This window comes from Dromiciops gliroides, chromosome X, assembly GCF_019393635.1.
Source record: "Dromiciops gliroides isolate mDroGli1 chromosome X, mDroGli1.pri, whole genome shotgun sequence".
Lineage (NCBI taxonomy): Eukaryota > Metazoa > Chordata > Mammalia > Microbiotheria > Microbiotheriidae > Dromiciops > Dromiciops gliroides.
Window position 1 is genome coordinate 35,831,015 of NC_057867.1, and position 18,284 is coordinate 35,849,298.

Here is an 18,284-nt window from a genome sequence, read left to right on the forward strand (position 1 = left end):
GAACTAGCTTTTCTTAAATGCTCAGAGAAGAGGCTTTTGATATAGATTGTCAGGTTGCTTAAGTTTCATTTAACTTAAATATAGTTGTCTGAGCACAGTTTCTGAGCCGAATCTTAGGATATTTGCTGGAAAAACAATCTCATTGCAGAGCAATTTAGCTGCATAGAACAAACATCCTCCCACCTCCTCCCCTCTCCCTTACCCCCTCCCACTCCCCTACCCAGAGATAAAATTAAACTGCCAAGTTTCATTTAGGTTCCACTGGAGAATAGTGATGTCTGAGAAGTAAGAAACTGTATCCCGAGAGAGGCTCAGAGGCTTCTAAAATCTATACATTTGTTAACATCACCTAATGATTTGGAACTAAAAATTGGTATGCATTTAAAATGAAACATTACATGATTTCTCAGAGCTTACTTTTGGTGGGTCTTGGGGGAGGGGATTTACATTAGAATCAAGATATGCATATTTTTAGGTTAGGATTAGATGGTTACAATATTAGATAATATTGTAATGTAGGTGATAGTGTAATATGATGAAATAGATAATTAGATAAATGTCACAATACATGGTAGCTATTAAATCAGTCAATTAACAAGCATTTTTTAAGTGTCTACTCCAACTATGTGCCAAACAGTATTAGTCATTAGTTACTGTGTAATAAAAAATCTATTATATTCAACAAACAGTTAAAACAAGATTTCCATATTTTTAGGTTGAATCATATAGACTTCCTTTTGTAGATTTCTGTTATGAAAGTACCTAGAGAATACGCATTGTTTCCATCTTTGTATCATCACCCCCTAGCATAGTACCTGGCACGACATTGGTGCTTAACAAGTGCTTGTTGATTGATTAATGATAAGTAAGATCAATGCCAGGAATATCGTTTTATATTATTCTTATTCATTAATGATAGGCATGAGAATACAGGGAGCAGTAGCATCTTCCAGGCCACTGGTCCTATTTCCAGCCTGGCCCACACAACCACCATGTGGAAACAACTCCTATACAGAAGGGACCAGCCATTCCCACCAATTGCCACGGGTGGGGCAGGAAGGCCGGCCTTGCTGAAGTAGCAGGGTATCTTGAGGGAGAGATGGGAGGCAACATGTGCCAGGAAGGTTGAACTACCACCACTACCTCCCTGATCAGATACTGATGGAAACAGCCCAGGACCCTTAACCCAAGGACCTTTGTAAAAGCCCCACAAAGAAATCTGGGAGAGTCAGTCTACCAAGCTGATGCCTGCCCCTTACTTTCTTTGTATTTTTTTGGGGGGGGCAATGAGGGTTAAGTGGCTTGCCCAGGGTCACACAGCTAGTAAGTGTCAAGTGTCTGAGGTCAGATTTGAACTCAGGTCCTCCTGATCTATCCACTGCATCACCTAGCTGCCCCCACCCCTTACCTTCACTCACAGTGAAAAACAAATATGCAAACATCACATACATACTAATCAGTGAATTCTAGTAATTCTGACTTCTACCAAGTTTGCTTTCATCATGAATGTTCTCCAGGCCTGCTGACCCTCTCACCCTTGTTTCCTTCCCCATTTTGCTTTCTCAGCTAGGTGGCACAACACTGGCCCTGACGTTGGAAGGATCTGAGTTCAAATTTCACCTTAGATACCAGCTGTGTCACCCTGGGCAATCACTTAAACCCCATTGCCTTAAACATCTGGTGCCATCTCCAGTCATCCTGATATATATCTTGTGACTGGACCCAGATGGCGGTGGAGAAGAGAGTGAGGTTGGTGACCTGGCATAGCCCTCCCTCACTTAAATCCAATTCACTGCAGGTCATGGCATCACCCCGATGTCATAGTCCTCTTTGAGAACGAAGGAAAAACAATAACCTTGCCTACAGTGAGCTCTACAGTGTGAGCTTTTGCCTTATCTTGCTTGCATTTGTATCCCCAGCACTTAGCATTACATTACACATGCTAAGTGCTTAATAAATGCTCACTAGGTTTCTTTCTTTTTGTTTCTTTCTTTGTTTCTCTCTCTCTCTCTCTCTCTCTCTCTCTCTCTCTCTCTCTCTCTCTCTCTCTCTCTCTTTTTTTGGTGAGTCAATTGGAGGTAAGTGACTTGCCCAGAGTCACACAGCCAGTAAGTGTAAAGTGTCTGAGGGCAGATTTGAACTCAGGTCCTCCTAAATCCAGGGCAGGTGCTTTATCCACTGTGCCACCTAGCTGCTCTGTTTTTCTTTTTGTTTTTCTTTCTTCTTTCTTTCCTTTCTTTTCCTTTCTTTCCTTTCCTTTCCTTCCTTCCTTCCTTCCTTCCTTCCTTCCTTCCTTCCTTCCTTCCTTCCTTCCTTCCTTCCTTCCTTCCTTCCTTCCTTCCTTCCCTCCCTCTCTCCCTCCCTCCCTCCTTCCCTCCTTCCCTCCTTCCTTCCTTCCTTCCTTCCTTCCTTCCTTCCTTCCTTCCTTCCTTCCTTCCTTCCTTCCTTCCTTCCTTCCTTCCTTCCTTCCTTCCTTCCTTCCTTCCTTCCTTCCTTCCTTCCTTCCTTCCTTCCTTCCTTCCTTCCTTCCTTCCTTCCTTCTGGAGTCCTGAGGTTTGCTTTATAATATCCAGCACTGTGTTGGGTCACTGCTATCTGCTATCTCCTCTGTTCTTTGCCCCCAAAGGCTGCTTGGTTCAGGGGGTTCATCACCTGGGATCTATAGCTTCTCCCCCATAAAGGATTCTGTAGCTAGATTTCAGGGGGTCCATGAACTTGGATGGGAAAAATAAATATAATGCAGCTAGGCTAAGGAGTTTTAAGAACTCCTTTCCCGGTGTACTTGGCATGTATTATAGTTATCTCTGCCTGGCAGAACTCAAAGCTCTAGGAATTCTGGGGCTGAGCCCCTGAAGGACACTGCGATTGCCCATTAGATTCTGTGCCTACACATTTACATATGTATACTAGCCACTTGAAAGTCCAAGTCACAAACTCCTCTGGTTAGGGAACCAAAACCCTGACAGCCTTCAAATCTTTCACTATCAGCAACAGGTACCCCTTCCCACTGAGCAGAAACCCCACCTGCTGTTTAGCTCACTATGCCAAGTCAATAGCCAGTGGTGGGCTTGGACTCAGGATTCGAATCTCACCTTGGACTATTAGTAGCTGTGTAACAGCTAGCGTGGCAGGCCTGGAATCAGGAAGACTTCTTCTTGAGTTCAAATCTGGCCTCAGACACTTGCTACTTGTGCCTCAGTCTTCTCATCTGTCAAATGAGCTGGAGAAGGAAATGGCAAGCCATCCCAGTACTCCATAGAAAACCCCAAAAGGGGCCATGAAGAGTCAGACACTACTGAACAAAAACAGCAAATAAAGGAGCTTATCTCAGTCTCAGCTTCTTCACCTCTAAAATGAGGGTAATAAAAGTACCCCTCCTCACAGAGTTGTTGTAAAGACTACTGAGGTAGAGGGCTTACCCAAGAAAGGGCTGTGTCTTTAGTACTGGCCCAGATTTCACTTGTTGCTGTTGCTGTCCTTGCTCCTCCTTCATCCTGCAAAGGTACCAGTCAGGAGGGTGATGTCTTGACTTGCAGTGATTTGGATTTAAGTGAGGGAAGGTTGTGCAAAGTCACCAGCCTCACTCTCTCCTCCAGAGTCATCTGGGTCCAATGGTAAGACATAGGACAGGAAGACTAGTGATGTCCCAGGATGCAATGGAAGACCTTGGCCTTTTTTTTTTTTTTTTTTTTTAGTGAGGCAATTGGGGTTAAGTGACTTGCCCCAGGGTCACACAGCTAGTAAGTGTTAAGTGTCTGATGCAGGATTTGAACTCAGGTACTCCTGACTCCAGGGCCGGTGCTCTATCCACTGCGCCACCTAGCTGCCCCAGACCTTGGCCTTTTTAAACTAAGCTGTTTCCCAGGTCTCAGTTTTTTTGAGGCAACACCCATTCAGTGATTCTGGCCCAAATTTCACTTAAAGAGAGTGAGGAAGGACAGAGCTCACAATTGTCCTTTAAAGTGAGCAGAGTTTCACTTATTTGTTTGTTTGTTTCTTTGTTTTTAGTAAGGCAATTGGGGTTAAGTGACTTGTCCAGGGTCACACAGCTAGTAAGTGTTGTGTCTGAGGCCAGATCTGAACTCAGGTACTCCTAAATCCAGGGCTGGTGCTCTATCCACTGCGCCATCTAGCTGCCCCCACTTATTTTTTTAAAAAAGTAACTTAGGGTATATCTGTATAGGTTTTGTGTATGTCCACATGGGTTTATTTAAATAAGGCTGGGTGGGGGGCGGGGGCTTTGATAAATATCTCAGGAATCTCCTTTCTTTTCCATTCCTTTCCAAGGGAGACTTATTGCCTAAAGAAGAGTTGGAGAAGGGGCCAAGAGGCTGGCTGCTCTGCTTTTGTCAGAGAGGGGGACACCAAACTAAAATTATATCTGTCTGTACCTCTACATATTGCTAGTCTAGGGAAAGTGTTTTTCCCCCCTTAGGTTCAAACTACTTTCCTGGTTGCTATTTCTTTTCTTTTCTTTTTTTTTGCAGGGCAATGAGGGTTAAGTGACTTGCTCAGGGTCACACAGCTAGTAAGTGTTAAGTGTATGAGGTCGGATTTTAATTCAGGTCCTCCTGAATCCAGGACCGGTGCTTTATCCACTGCACCACCTAGTTGCCCCCCCCCCCCCACTCCCCAGTTGCTATTTCTTAAATAGGAAGGAGCACCTCAAGATTACAGATGAAAGCTTATGCCCCTTCCCAAAAATGCTAGTTACATAAAAGAGCATCACAAATAGTAAATAGTGAACAAACCCATTTATCCCCCTAGAGAGCAAATAGAAATGAGAAGGTATAAAGATAATAATATATCCAATAGTTTAGAGTGAATGAACTCTCTCAGCTCACCCTATTGAAAAAGGCCTCATTTTTATTCAAGGGCAAATTCTCCAAAGTTTCTAGTCTCTCTGTCTCTGTCTCTCTGTCTGTCTGTCTGTCTGTCTCTGTTTCTGTCTCCATCTCTCTCTCTCTCTCTCTCTCTCTCTCTCTCTCTCTCTCTCTCTCTCTCTCTCTCTCTGTCTGTCTCTGTCTCTGTCTCTGTCTCTGTCTCTGTCTGTCTCTCACCATAGGTAGAAAGGAAGAAGGACTCTCTTCTTCCAAGCTATCTTGCCAACTCTTCTACTAATGCAGGCACAGAGTATTATCATTTTCTCCACCAATAAGAGTCTTATCTAAGTGTTCCAGGTTTGAGACCAGGGATACATCAACATTAGGTGACTTTCTCTAGTCTGAGAACTTTTGAGATACTAGAAACAATATTAAAAAAATTAACTTGAAATCCTATAACTGGGGTAATTAGCTTGAAGCTCTTTATTTTAGGGCTTCTTTATCTGGCATCCACTGACCCCTTGGGATACATTTCAGGGAGGCCATAAATTCATTTTTGAAAATATTTTGATCACTAAATTTCAGCATAATCTGTTGGCTTTGTAATCCCCTATATTTTATTTTTTACCTTTAAAAACTATTCTGAGAAGGGGTCTATAGGCTCCACCAGATTGCCAAGGGGTCTAGGACATAAGAAGGGTTAAGAAATCCTGCTCTACCTGGTATAGTAGAAATATTTCCTTTATACAAGCAGAAAGGCAGAAATTTTGTTGCTGGGTATGAGGGGAGCATATCAAAGATCATTAGCTTTTTTCTGGTCTCCTCTACCCACCTTAGCATCAGTGATTTACATGAAACATGAGGGGCCTGATATAGAGTGAGGGGGGTTTAAGAGGAATTTCCTCACTAGAGCTTCACTCATCTGCTTTGAAGTTTTGATAAGTGTGTCTTCTGGGGATGATTTACCAGGATTAGGAGTATATGATAGTAATTAAATGGTGTTTTTGACCACAATTCAGATAAGTATGAGAGTCCGAACAGTAACAGAGGAGACAAGGGTTTCAAAAGGACAGATTTAAATGCCTAAGGGACTTTCTAGCTAGTGAGCTAGCTGTCCATGCTGCCAGGGTTCTATATCTCAAATGACTAAAAATAGCCTGAGACCATGAACTCTTCAGAGCTGATATCCTGGCAGTTACCACAACAGCTTAGTCAATAAATTGTAATATGGCTGAACACCAGAAGATGGTAGAAAAGAGCAGCTCAGCAGATACACCTAACAGAGAGCAGCTCAGCAGAGGTGCATAGCAGAGAGTAGAGTTAAGCAGAGGAAAGCAGCATAATAACATCACTGGGGCAATGGGTAGCTTTGAAGTGTCAGTTGTATGAGTTGTCCCTAACCATATATGTTCCCTAATATGTGTTCCTTTCAGGTGTATTTTCAGATCGCACTTATTCCCTGCTTATGTCCTCTCCCTACTAGTCTTATGGTAACCTGTAAAAGAGAATACCCCCTATGTATATACTGGAAGGCAGCTAGGTGGCACTGCAGTGGACTCAGGCCTCAGGTCAGGACTCAGGAAGACTCATGTTCCTAAGTTCAAATCTGGCCTTAGATACTTACTAGCTGTGTGACCCTGGGCAAGTCACTTCACCCTGTTTGTCTCAGTTGCTTCATCTTTAAAATGAGCTGGAGAAGGAAATGGCAAGCCACTCAGCATCTTTACCAGGAAAAACCCAAAAGGGGTCATGAAGAATGAGACACAATTGTAAAATTACCCAACAACAAAAATATATATTGGGGAGAATCTTGCATAACACTTATTTTGCTGTACTATTTGATTAAATGTCTTTTTTGAACTCTGTTTTCTGGTTGGTCTGGTAAAAGAGACATCAATGGGGGCTCATGAAAAATAGTTGTGAGTTGCTGTTGATTCAAAAAGTGCTTTAAAGCTCTCTCTCTCTCTCTATGTATATATATATATATATATATATAAACTACTGATAAAATAGATTAAATTCCTTTCAGATTCTTCTCTTGAGGGCTTTGATATCTCCTAAAATCTGATTTATGAAATGTAAAAAAAGATTAGAAAATGCTTTGGAAATTCTAAGATTAAATGGATTGGACATTGGAAGCAAGACAATGAAAAAAAATTAAGGACAACAAGGAAGCTGATAGAAGTTAATTTGGAAAATCTTTGCTTTTGGGAAAATAGAACCCCCTTTTTAAAAGAAATGTGGAAATGTAGGACCATATTTTTTTCTCATTTTAGAGATGAAGGTTGTCTATGTTCATAGGTAATCATAGGATCCTAGATATAGAGATAGAAGGACCCTTGTAGACCATCTAGTCCAGCCCCTCCATTTTACAGATCAGGAAACGGATCCACCCAGAAGTAAAGGGACTTGCCCAAGGTCACAGAGTGGAAAGTGGCAAAACTAGGCAGAGCATGTGATCAGATCCAGATTGATGCTGTGATGAATTCTGTGTTATTTTTACAGACTTTGCAAAGTAACTGGTGTAGCCATGAATAAGAATGATTGAAATTTACACCGCATGTTATAGGTTATTTGCAAAATGATATACATGATTATAACTCACAGGGTGTGCTAGAGTCTGAGCTGATTGTTAAATTTCTCAGTGTGAGCATTTACCTCAGAAATCAGCAATCATTGCAAATCAGAGTTTAATTTATTGTTTTATTGCTTGTCTAAACTTAAGAAGTGTTAATAATGAAGATTAAATTTAAAAGTTTCTGTGCACATAATTCTATTCTCCACCCCCATACACACATACTCCCCAGTCCAGTTGTTAAACATTTACCAGGACACCTCAGTATAAACATTGCTTGAGCTCAGCAGGAGTGCAATAGAAGGGTGAGGGAACTAAATCATCACTAGACTGTGGGCATGATGACTATAGACTTCTACCACTACTACTATTACTATTACTACTACTACTACTAGGCACTGATATAGTGCTTTGAGGTTTGCAAAATACCTTATATCTCATTTGAGCCACACACCACCACTGGTTATCTAACATTTTAATTTTTATAAAACACTGTCTTCATAATAATACAGTTAGAATTTTTGCCATGATGGCAGAATTGTTTCTCCGTTCCAACCCTAGGGCTGGGCAACCAGTCCTTTGGCCCAGGGCACTGAATTTAGAGCCCTTACGGTCCTTCCTTGGTAGCTAGTGTCCATAGAGCTTATTTATCAAGAAGCTAAAATCAGGAGCTACCAAGTGGAGGGCTAGAAGAGCTCCGAATCCCCCAGTGTGCCTCTCTTAATGCACCCTAAGATTGCATTAGCTTTATGGGCTGGCACATCACACTATTGACTAATACTGAGCTTGCAAGCCCCCAAGACTCTGAATCATGTTTGCATCTCTCCCTAAATCTTGTACTTGTGAAGTTGATTTTTTTTAACCCAATAGGATCCTAGATCTAAAGTTGGAAGGGACTTCAGGGGGCATCAAGGACAACCTGTTCATTGTACAGAGGGGGAAACTGAGACTCAGAGAGGTTAAGCTCAGGGTCACACAATCAGTATGTAGTAGAGTTTGGACTTGAACCCAGGTCTTCTGGCTCCAGAGCCAGCTTTCTAACTATTACACAACACTGCTTTTCAATACAAGGCAATTTGTACATTATTTCTGAGAAGTACCTTTGCAGTCCTATTTACATTTTATGCAGTCTATGCTCCTGCCAAACTGGACTGCTACCTAGTTCCAATTTTAGTCCTTTCTTTTTCTTTTCTTTTTTTTTTCTTTTTTCTTGTTTTTTGGTGGGGCAATGAGGGCTAAGTGACTTGCCCAGGGTCACACAGCTGGTAAGTGTCAAATATTTGATGTGCAATTTGAACTCAGGTCCTCCTGAATCCAGGGCTGGTGCTTTATCTACTGCATCATCTAGCTGCCCCCAGAAATTAATACATTATTATTATTATTGTGTGTGTGTGAGGCAATTGGGGTTAAGTGACTTGCCCAGGATCACACAGCTAGTATGTGTCAAGTGCCTGAGGTCAGATTTGAACTCAGGTCCTCTTGACTCCAGGGCCAGTGCTCTATCCACTGTGCCACCTAGCTGCCCCATAAGTAGCTCTCTTTTAGGAACTGGAGGGGAGACCTAACTGGCATATTTAACTGCCTTGGTGTTGCTCTTGCTTCTCAACCAGACACAATAGCTATAATAGCTTCAAAAGAATGATTGGCTTCTCCTTACGCTCCTTTCAAAGGCACTGTTACTGAGACTGTTTCAGCTTGGAGGCCATTCATTGTGTTGTGAAGCCGTGGAAATGCTACACAAGTTTCTTTCCCTTCTAGATCCTCATAGGGTATAAATGAACAAATGAATAAAAAAGCATTTAATAAGTACTTACTATGTGCTTACACTGAGCTAAGCTCTGGGGATACAAATAGAAAAAAGTGAAATAAGCCCTCTTTTTTTTTCAGGGCAATTGGGGTTAAGTGACTTGCCTAGGGTCACACAGCTAGTAAGTGTTAAGTGTCTGAGGCCGGATTTGAACTCAGGTCCTCCTGAATCCATGACCAGTGCTCTATCCACTGCACCACCTAGCTGCCCCAGATAAGCCCTCTTTTTAAGGGGCTCACACTTTAATTGGGAGATACAACACATAAAAGAATGTTTAATTGTTGGATGAATGGAAAGTCAATCAACACTCTTTTTAAAGTTCTTACTGTGTGCCAGGCAGTGGAACGAAAGGCCTGTAAGTCCTAAGGGTGGTACAACAGTGTGGATAACCAGGCTCAGGAGCCCTTTCGGTAGGTCAGATGTCAGGTAAGGCACAGAGAGCCTTAGGATGCAGTAGTAGGAGAGATGGTAAGGCCTGGTGGTCCTTCATCTCTTTGGAAGGTGACTCCTATCCCAATCCAAGCTCTGCAAGTAGTCAAGTGGCCTAGATGGGGTCTGGACAGTCCAGGCAAGGGAGGGGGCAAAGAGTGCCTTCTTCCACCCTCAACTCCCCATTCCCTCCATGGATTCTGGGCCAGCATGAGCTAAGGGGGGCGGGAAGTAAGAAGGAAAAGGTGCTCCCATCCACCCAATGTACTACAACTTCTCTTAGGTCCAGGGTCCCCAGAATGACATACATATAGACCAGAGGGTATAAGAAGCTTGCCAAGGGGCATGGGGAATATCTGGTAAATAACTTTTCGAATGAATCTCTTAATTTATTTCTGATGTGTACTAGACTACTCTCGAATTTGCCTCTTTTTATGTTGCAGAGGGGGCAAAGGAAGGTTCCCTTGGAGCCAAGGTAGTTGGGGACCAAAACGAGTAGAGAGCTTCTATGTAAGGTGTTTGTACATTTCATCACTACTAAGCGGTGAAGTATCTCTGTTGCTCATTCCTTGCTTTTGCTAGCAGGGGGAAAGGGACAGGATCGGTGATTTTGTTGATATAGGGAACTCCTGGAGGCAAAAATTCTCTCTACTCATGCCTGTTGGCGCCTTCTCTGAAACCTCTAGTCTTAGAGTTACCTAGAGCATTGAGTGCTTAAGTGACTTGTCCAGAATCATGCAGCCTATATGTGTCAGAGGTGGGGCTTGAAACCATGTCTTCCTGAGGCTTGTTCTTTATCCCCTAAGCCTTCCCTCCCACCATACATTTCCTCAATTACATATATACCATACGCCATTTCTTGAATGGAGATCACCAATGGAAAGATATCACCACATATCTATTAATGACACCAACCACTTTTTTGGCTAATATGATTTTATTTTTAGGATTTGAAATGTAGACTTTAATGAAGACTTTAATAATAGGTAAACAAAACAATATGCAGCAAATTGTTTTTCAACTTAAAGCCTGAATATAATTGTTATTAAATGGGGCTAGGCACATTATTATTGCATCGATGGTAAATATACTTTAGCGGTTATATTTTTATATATATATATATATATGTAATAAACATCTAAATTAGACTAAGTATTTAAGCCTTTAAACTATTGCCGCCACTTTCACTAGCTATTTCCCAAGGCTCAGGAAGGAGGCAGAAATATACCTCCCCACTAGGCTTCCGAGTGCAGCGGGTGCTAGGTATAGCGGGCGCTACTGTCGCCTTTCAACTTGCATTTAAAAGAACAGGATGTCAGAGATGAAGGGGACCTTGGAGATCATCTAGTCTTACTCTCTGGCTTGACACATGAGGAAATTGAGGCCCAGAGAGAAGAAACTCAGCCAAGGTCATACAGCTAGTAAGTAGCAGAGTAAAGATTTGAACCCAGGTCCCTTGAACCCAAACCATCATGATTTATCTAACACTGAGGTGGGGGGGGGAAGGAGGAGGTACCAAATGAATTTGAGATAGTTCTTGCCCTCAGGAATCTTAGAAACTAGTGTGTGGGAAGAAACAAAACAATGTGACTTGGGCTAACTATGCATCTGACCATTCCCAAACTGTCCTGAGCAATGAATAGCTGCATTTTGGGAGTAAGTGTATTGTCTCCTAAGGTGACTACTTTGAAAGGGACAGCACCCATTCGGACGTACAAGTTCTGGATTGTCTTTCAAAAATTCTGTCATACTTTGTACAATTTAGACATGAAATGCCTCACCATCACTTGAAATTAGCAATCACAAAACCGTATAGAACAAGGCTCAGTTCAGATGCTACCTTCTCCAGAAAGCCCTTCTCGATCTTAGTCCCCTCTATCTTTGATTTGCCTTGTGTTATTGACTCCATGTACATGTTGCACCCAACAGTAGAATGTAAGCTCCTTGAGGGCAAAGATGATTTCATGTTTGGCTTTTTGTCACAGGATCTTAGATTTCGAGTTGTAAGGGACACTTGGAGGCCACCCCCCTCGTTTTACAGAGGAGGAAACTGAGGCTTGGAGAGGTAAAATGACTTGTCCAAGGTCCCACATAAGATCTGGAAGGGACCTTAGAGGTCATCAAGTCCAGTCCTCTTATTTTACAGATGAGGAAACTGAGGCACAGAGAGGTTAAGTGACTTGCCCAGGGTCACACAGCTAGCAAGTGTCTGAGGCAGGATTTGAACTCAGGTCTTCCGAACTCCAAACCCAGTGCCTTCTCCACTATGCCATGACACGGTGCCTTCCAGATAGTAGACATTTAATAAATGCTTGTTGAAGGGGACACAATCAAGAAGTGGTTATAGTCAGGGGAGGTTGGTAAAAGCAGGCTTTCTTCCTCCTACCCAGGGAGGTAATTTTCCAAACTGGTTGTGATGGTGATAGCTAGGTTAGCAGAGGACTGGCAGCTACAAGTAAACTGAGAGCAGCTTTATATGGGGCTGCACCAAAAAGTGAGTTCTAAGTGGATTTGGGGGTAGGAGTGGGGGAGGCCTCTAAAGGCTGGTCTAAAAACAGAAATTTGATGCCCTATTCAAGTATACGGTCTTGGACAGGATGGTGACTTCCCTGGGGCCCACTGTATTGTGGCATTTAGGGTGGCGAAGGTGGAAATCAGGTGGGGCATGGGAATTTCCATTGGGCCTAAGACGTACTGATTAGGGAGAACAAACCAACAGACCAAAACGATATTTTCTTTCACTTTCAAGTTTCAGTTGGCTTCAGGGGTACAAGATTTCTGGGGGATCTGTATCCAGGTTGGAAAAGGCAAGTCAGACTTTTGGGGTGGGTGCTAGCTCAAAAATAATCCCAAACAGAGTGCTGAATTATCCAATCTTATAAGGCAGAAGGGCTGTCAGAGGTCAGGGAGTCCAACCTGCAGGAATCCCCTCTGCAACATCCATGACAAGGAGTCATCCTTCTAGCCTCTGCTTATAGACCACCAGTGACAGGGAGCTCATTACCTACTGAAACAATCCATTCCACTTTTGGACAGCCCTAACTGGTCAGAAGTTTTTTCTGACGTTGAGCTGAAATCTCTCTAACTTCCACCCATCGGTTTCTGTTCTGCCCTCTGGGACAAGTGAAACCAATCTCCTACCTTTTGTGTGGGACAGCCCTTCAACTCTGTGAAGAAAGGGACCATGACCCCCTTACATCTTCCCTTGCCTTCTAAACACCTTTCGTTTCCTTACTCCTAAGGGATGATTCCCACACTCTTTACTATCTCTACCATTCTCTCCAGATGGACACCAGCTTTGCAATGCCCTTGCCTAAGATGCGGCATGCACAACCGAACACAGTGGGACTGGCCTGCCTCCCTGACTCAGGAGGGGGGACATAGTGAAGTTCTAGATCCCATCCATTTGATGTAAATCATGGTTCTGTAGTGCAGGCATGCTCTTTCTAGAAGACTTGGAGTCAGAACCAAGCCCCTCTGTTTGGCATTTCAAGCTATTCACAACCTGACCTCCTTCCTATCTATCTCTCGCGTCTCCTCATACATAACTCCCCTGGGCACACTCTAGGTTTCCACCAAATTGGCCTTTTCACTCTTCCTGCCATGCAACACTCTATCTCCCATCTCCGTGATTTGGCTTCAGCCGTTCCCTAAGCTTGGAATGCACCCTCTTGCTTCTACCTCTTGGAAATACTTGGTCGTCTTCAAAATTCAACTCAAACAGCACCTTCTACATGAGTCCTTTCCTCATCCCCACACCTGCTATTGCCCTCTCTCCTCAAAATAGCTTGCATCTGTTTTGCATATGCCTACATATATACGTATACCCATATACATATATATGCATATGTTGTTTTCCCCCACTTGAACATAAGCTCCTTGAAAGTGGGGATGGTTTTGATTTTGTCTCTGTATCCCCAGTGCCTAGCACAGGGCCTGGCACATAGTAGGCATTTAATAAATGCTTGTTGATTGAATTTAGGCTCATAGAATTCGAGTTGGAAAGGAACATGGTGGTTCGTTTAATCCAACCCTCTCGTTTTACAGATAAGTGAAGCTCTCTGCTGCCCAGAGAGGCTAACTAACTTGAGTACGATCACACAAGGAACAGCAAGGATTCAGACTCGGGTCTTCTGACTCCAAATGCGGAGCTCTTTCCATTGTACCATGCTTCCTGCCTTAACAGTTATGGAGGGCCTGCTTCCATCGCTTCCTTCTGTCTGATCACCAGAATTGGCAGCTCATCTCTCTGGAGACATTTCCATCTTCTTCTCACTAGTCCCTCTAGTCCCCTCATCCTTACCTCATACTTCCCTCCTGAAAACCTCGAACCCTGCTGCAATTTCTGGTTTAGATATCTGCAATCTCTCCTGCTTTGATATTTTGGGGCATCTCAAAGAATTTCTCTCCCTTTAGAGGGAAAGAAAATCATTCCATAAGTGTTTAGTTTTATGGAATGAGAGCCCAGAGCACCTAAGAACATTTATGGCCAAGGACTACTTAAAAAAAAAAAGATAGTCCTCTGAGGTACATTTTTCAAAACCGCTCTCAAACTTTTTTTTTTTCCTGAGCAAGTATGTTATGCAGAAGAAATTAATTATATAAGTTCTGAGCGTGAATTAAACTTAAAGGTATCTAATTATTATTATTATTATTATTATAGGCAGTACTTAAAATGCACAACATTTCTCAAGTTCAAGCATGGCATGTCTCATTTGCCTCAAACCCATCCTAGTCCCACCAGCATTCTTTTTGTCTTTTTATGTCTTTTGAGCTGGCTCATAGAACTTGGCTATACAAACAGGTAAGCGTTTGTACTGATAACGAAGATTCAATTTTGAAGCAAATGATTTAACATCAAAGTGCATTTTCTTTTTTAAAAAAATCAATACAGATGTCAGCAGTTAAAAGGCATGCCTATTCTTCAGATTATATTATTATCACAGTTATGGAAAGATAATAATCACATTGAGTTCTTTAATTCTTTGATTCACATTTTCCTAATTGCTAATATATAGTGTGCCAAACTCTGGATTTGTGCTATGAGAAAAAGAAAAAGAATCTCCATTTCTGGCACTATGGTGCTAAGTAACCACGCGTGTCTATGTTGACAGCACACACGAGAAAGTTAGCGCACACATTATACCTGAATAGGTAGCTTCGAAAATCCATACACGCTGGCTAGCCAGAGATGGTGGAGAGTGCACTGGCAGCTCTGTCACTTACCCATCAATCACAAAATCACTGTGGGATTGAGGACAGATGGGGGGAGGGTAGAGGTACTTGCTGCCACTTAGCTGGATGGCTTCTGTGGTATACCACACAGGACATCCCAGACACCTGATTCACGTTGGGACTCATAGGCACAGTAGAAATTGGACAAGACTTAACTCTTCAGTCTAATTATTTCAAAGAGTTCTCATCTTTAAGCAAACTAAAATGTTTCAGCTACTTATTGCCAACACATTTCAGATGAGCCTCTGAATTTCTAGTACTACTCATTTGAAAGCAAATGATTATATATGTAGCTAAGGATAACAAAAAATCACTAGTCTTTCATTAATCCTGAGCCAAGATTATATGTTATCAAGTTTAATCCCACTTTATGTGGCCAGGATACAAACCCCTGAAATATAAATGTCTATAAAGGAAACTCTAGAGACAAGTCCTCATTTACTTGGTAATGGGATTATACTGGGTGTTTTTAGAAATTTTTTTTCTTTCTTTCCTTTTCTCCTCCCATTTCAATAGCTCTTTGGCAACTTGCATGCCTATAAAAAGACAACCAGCACCCTTGATATACGTGTTGGAGTGGCCTGACTTATAAGAAACAAACTGTAGCTAATACTCAGCAATAGTCAATGACAGGTATTGAAATTCCCTCTGCTGACCTTGAGCAATTCATAACTTGTAGTCATAGGATTCTAAAGCTAGATGGGCCCCCAGAGACCATCCAGTCTTCCTCTCTCATTTTACAGAGGTGGAAAAGTGAGGCCTAGGAAGGATAAATGACTTCTCTAAGGTCACAAGATATTAAATGGCAGAGCTAGGATTTGAACCCCAATCCCCTGACTACAAATATAGAATTACTCGAGACTCAAAGAGATTAAGTGATTGACCCAGGGCCTCCTGGCTAAGTGTCAGAGGCGGATTTTCCTGGTGCCAAGTTCAGAGTCTTTCCATTACACCACACTGCCTCTCTTCTACTCAACAACAATCATGGGGAATAGATTTTTGCCATTTCCAATAATCGGAGAGCAAATTTGGAAGTAGAGCGCATAGAATTATAATGTCAGTCTTTCTTGGGAGTGAGATTTTAATAGATGCCCAATTTAAAATATTGCAAAAATCCATTCTACAGTCTATATGTCTAGCAGGCCAAGAATACAAGTATATCATCCATGAGTTGTCAAAGCAGCCACTGTCTATGGCACATTTGGGATCCCCTTTTCTTAAACTATCAATGTTAGGTGCTAAGGATCTTATTCATGGGAGACCAAGTAGCAGAAGAAAAGTCTCTACACTACAGGGAAATGGGTATAATATGGGGAGAAACTAATATAGATAAATAATTATTACTCTGTGTCTTGACAAAGCTTAATATCCAGGTCATTAAACCTTGCAGGGAAGAAATGGATGTAAGTTCTTCCTATTCCATTATGAAGGCATTAAACCTCAGTTTCGTTTATAGCATTGTTTCTGTCATCTCTACCTTATGACTTAGCCTTTGGTTCTAGCTTTCAAAAATTCATTCTGATTTGCATCATTTTTTTCCTTCTAGACAAAAAGCAATGCCAAGAATTCCAAAAATCACCTGGAATCAAATTTGTGGCAGGTTTTTTATGAATCCTACACTGTAAAATCCACACAGAGTTACTAAGTAAATAAAGGTTAATACATCAAAAGTTAAAGTAATAAAGCTTAAAATAATTCTATAAAAGACAGCACACCCCTTTGAGAGTATATAGAGCTTGCAATAATTCCGTATAAGCTGCATTTCTCATCGGAATTACTCTATGCTACATTATAAGCTGAATGTTTGTTTTCATCATTTTCTTTGAACAATACAATGGAAAGGTAACTGAATGATTGACAAGATATTTGCAGATGAAAAGTGCAAATGTGTGCATGTGTGCAAACTTCATTGTATTTGACACGGTTTCAATCCCTGGAAATATTCAACCATTTCTTTCTGGCGTTTACCAGTGGAAGAGTGTATTTTGCCCAAGGGTCATGAAGTAAATCTGACTGGAGCCAGATTGGACAGAGGCGAAGAATACCTTAGGGGAGGAAAAAAAAGGAGAGAAGTTGAGACATCATCAGTTGGCATCTCAGACAATTTTAACCTGATATTTGAACAAGAATAAAAGGGCTAAACGCAGCAATGTCAACTGACTTTCTTTTTTCTTTTCTTTTTCTTTTTTGTGTGAGGCAATTGGGGTTAAGTGACTTGCCCAGGGTCACACAGCTAGTAAGTATTAAGTGTCTGAGGCCAGATTTGAACTCAGGTCCTCTTGACTCCAGGGCAGGTGCTCTATCTACTGCGCCACCTAGCTGCCCCAATTTCAATTGACTTTCATATGTTAAATTATTATATAAACTTTATTTATCCAAACTTACTAATTTAGATAATGAGGGTCAGAGCTAGGGAAAGGAGAAGACTGAATTAATAAAAAGTGAGAAATGGATCGCACTCTTTGAAAAGAAATGCAGTGTTACCACTTTCTAATACATGTGGTACAAATCAAAGAATCTGAGGCCTCTAATCCAACCCAATCCTACTCTATAGTATCTCAGACAAGTGGGTTTCCTGCCTCTGCTTGGAGGCCTCCAGGACGGAGACCCACCAGCTCCCAGGGCAGCCCACGCCCCCTGGGGATAGCCCTAGCTGTTTGCAAATTCTTCCTTATGTTAAACCCAAATCTGCACCCCCCCCCTGCCCCATTGTTTCTAGTTCTGCTCTCTGGCCCAAGCAGAGCAAGTCTCATCTTTCTTTCATCTGAGAGGAATTGAGGACTATTTACTATCATGCTGTGCTTAAGGACTCTCTTCTCCACAGAGGACATGGGCTCAAATCCTCTCACTATCCTGATTGCCTTCTTCTGGACACACTCCAGCGAATCTATGTGATTCCTAAAATGTCATGGCCAGAATGGAACCCAATACTCGATTTCCTCAATCTGTAAAATGAAGAGGTTGAACTAAATGGTGGCTAAGGTCCCTTGAAGCTTTAGAACCCATGATGCTATTTCCGATGCAGTCTGACTAGGGCAGGGTACTGTTCTTTGGGGTATTATCTTCTTTTTGGCTGCCATGCCACACTGTTGACTTGAGCCCCAGATCTTTTTTCAGACAAATGGTCTTCTTGCCCATTCAGTACTTGTGAAGATGACTGTTTTAACCCTTTATACTTACCCCAATTATATGACAACTTGTGAGATTTGGCCCACCATTCTATACTGTTGAGACCTTTCTGGATCCTGACACAAAAACAACTGACATATTAACTACTGCTCCTAGCTTTGTTTCACCTACAAAACTATTAGCAACGTCAGCATCATTTTGATGATGATCATCATTATTGTACTCTAAGGTTTGCGGAACACTATCTCATTTGGTCCTCACAACCACCCTGGGAGGTAGGTACTAT

General features: G+C 42.0%; 1 protein-coding gene across 1 annotated transcript in view; it reads right to left on the minus strand.

Moving 5' to 3' along the window:
* Positions 1-11,252: 11,252 nt before the first annotated feature.
* Positions 11,253-18,284, minus strand: part of NRK (Nik related kinase) — a 237,945-nt gene continuing 230,913 nt past the window's right edge. Inside the window, exon 26 of the mRNA XM_043974630.1 lies at positions 11,253-16,914. Within this exon, the coding sequence (XP_043830565.1) occupies positions 16,834-16,914 (81 nt within the window). The 3' untranslated portion in view covers positions 11,253-16,833. The remainder of the gene's footprint in view (positions 16,915-18,284) is intronic.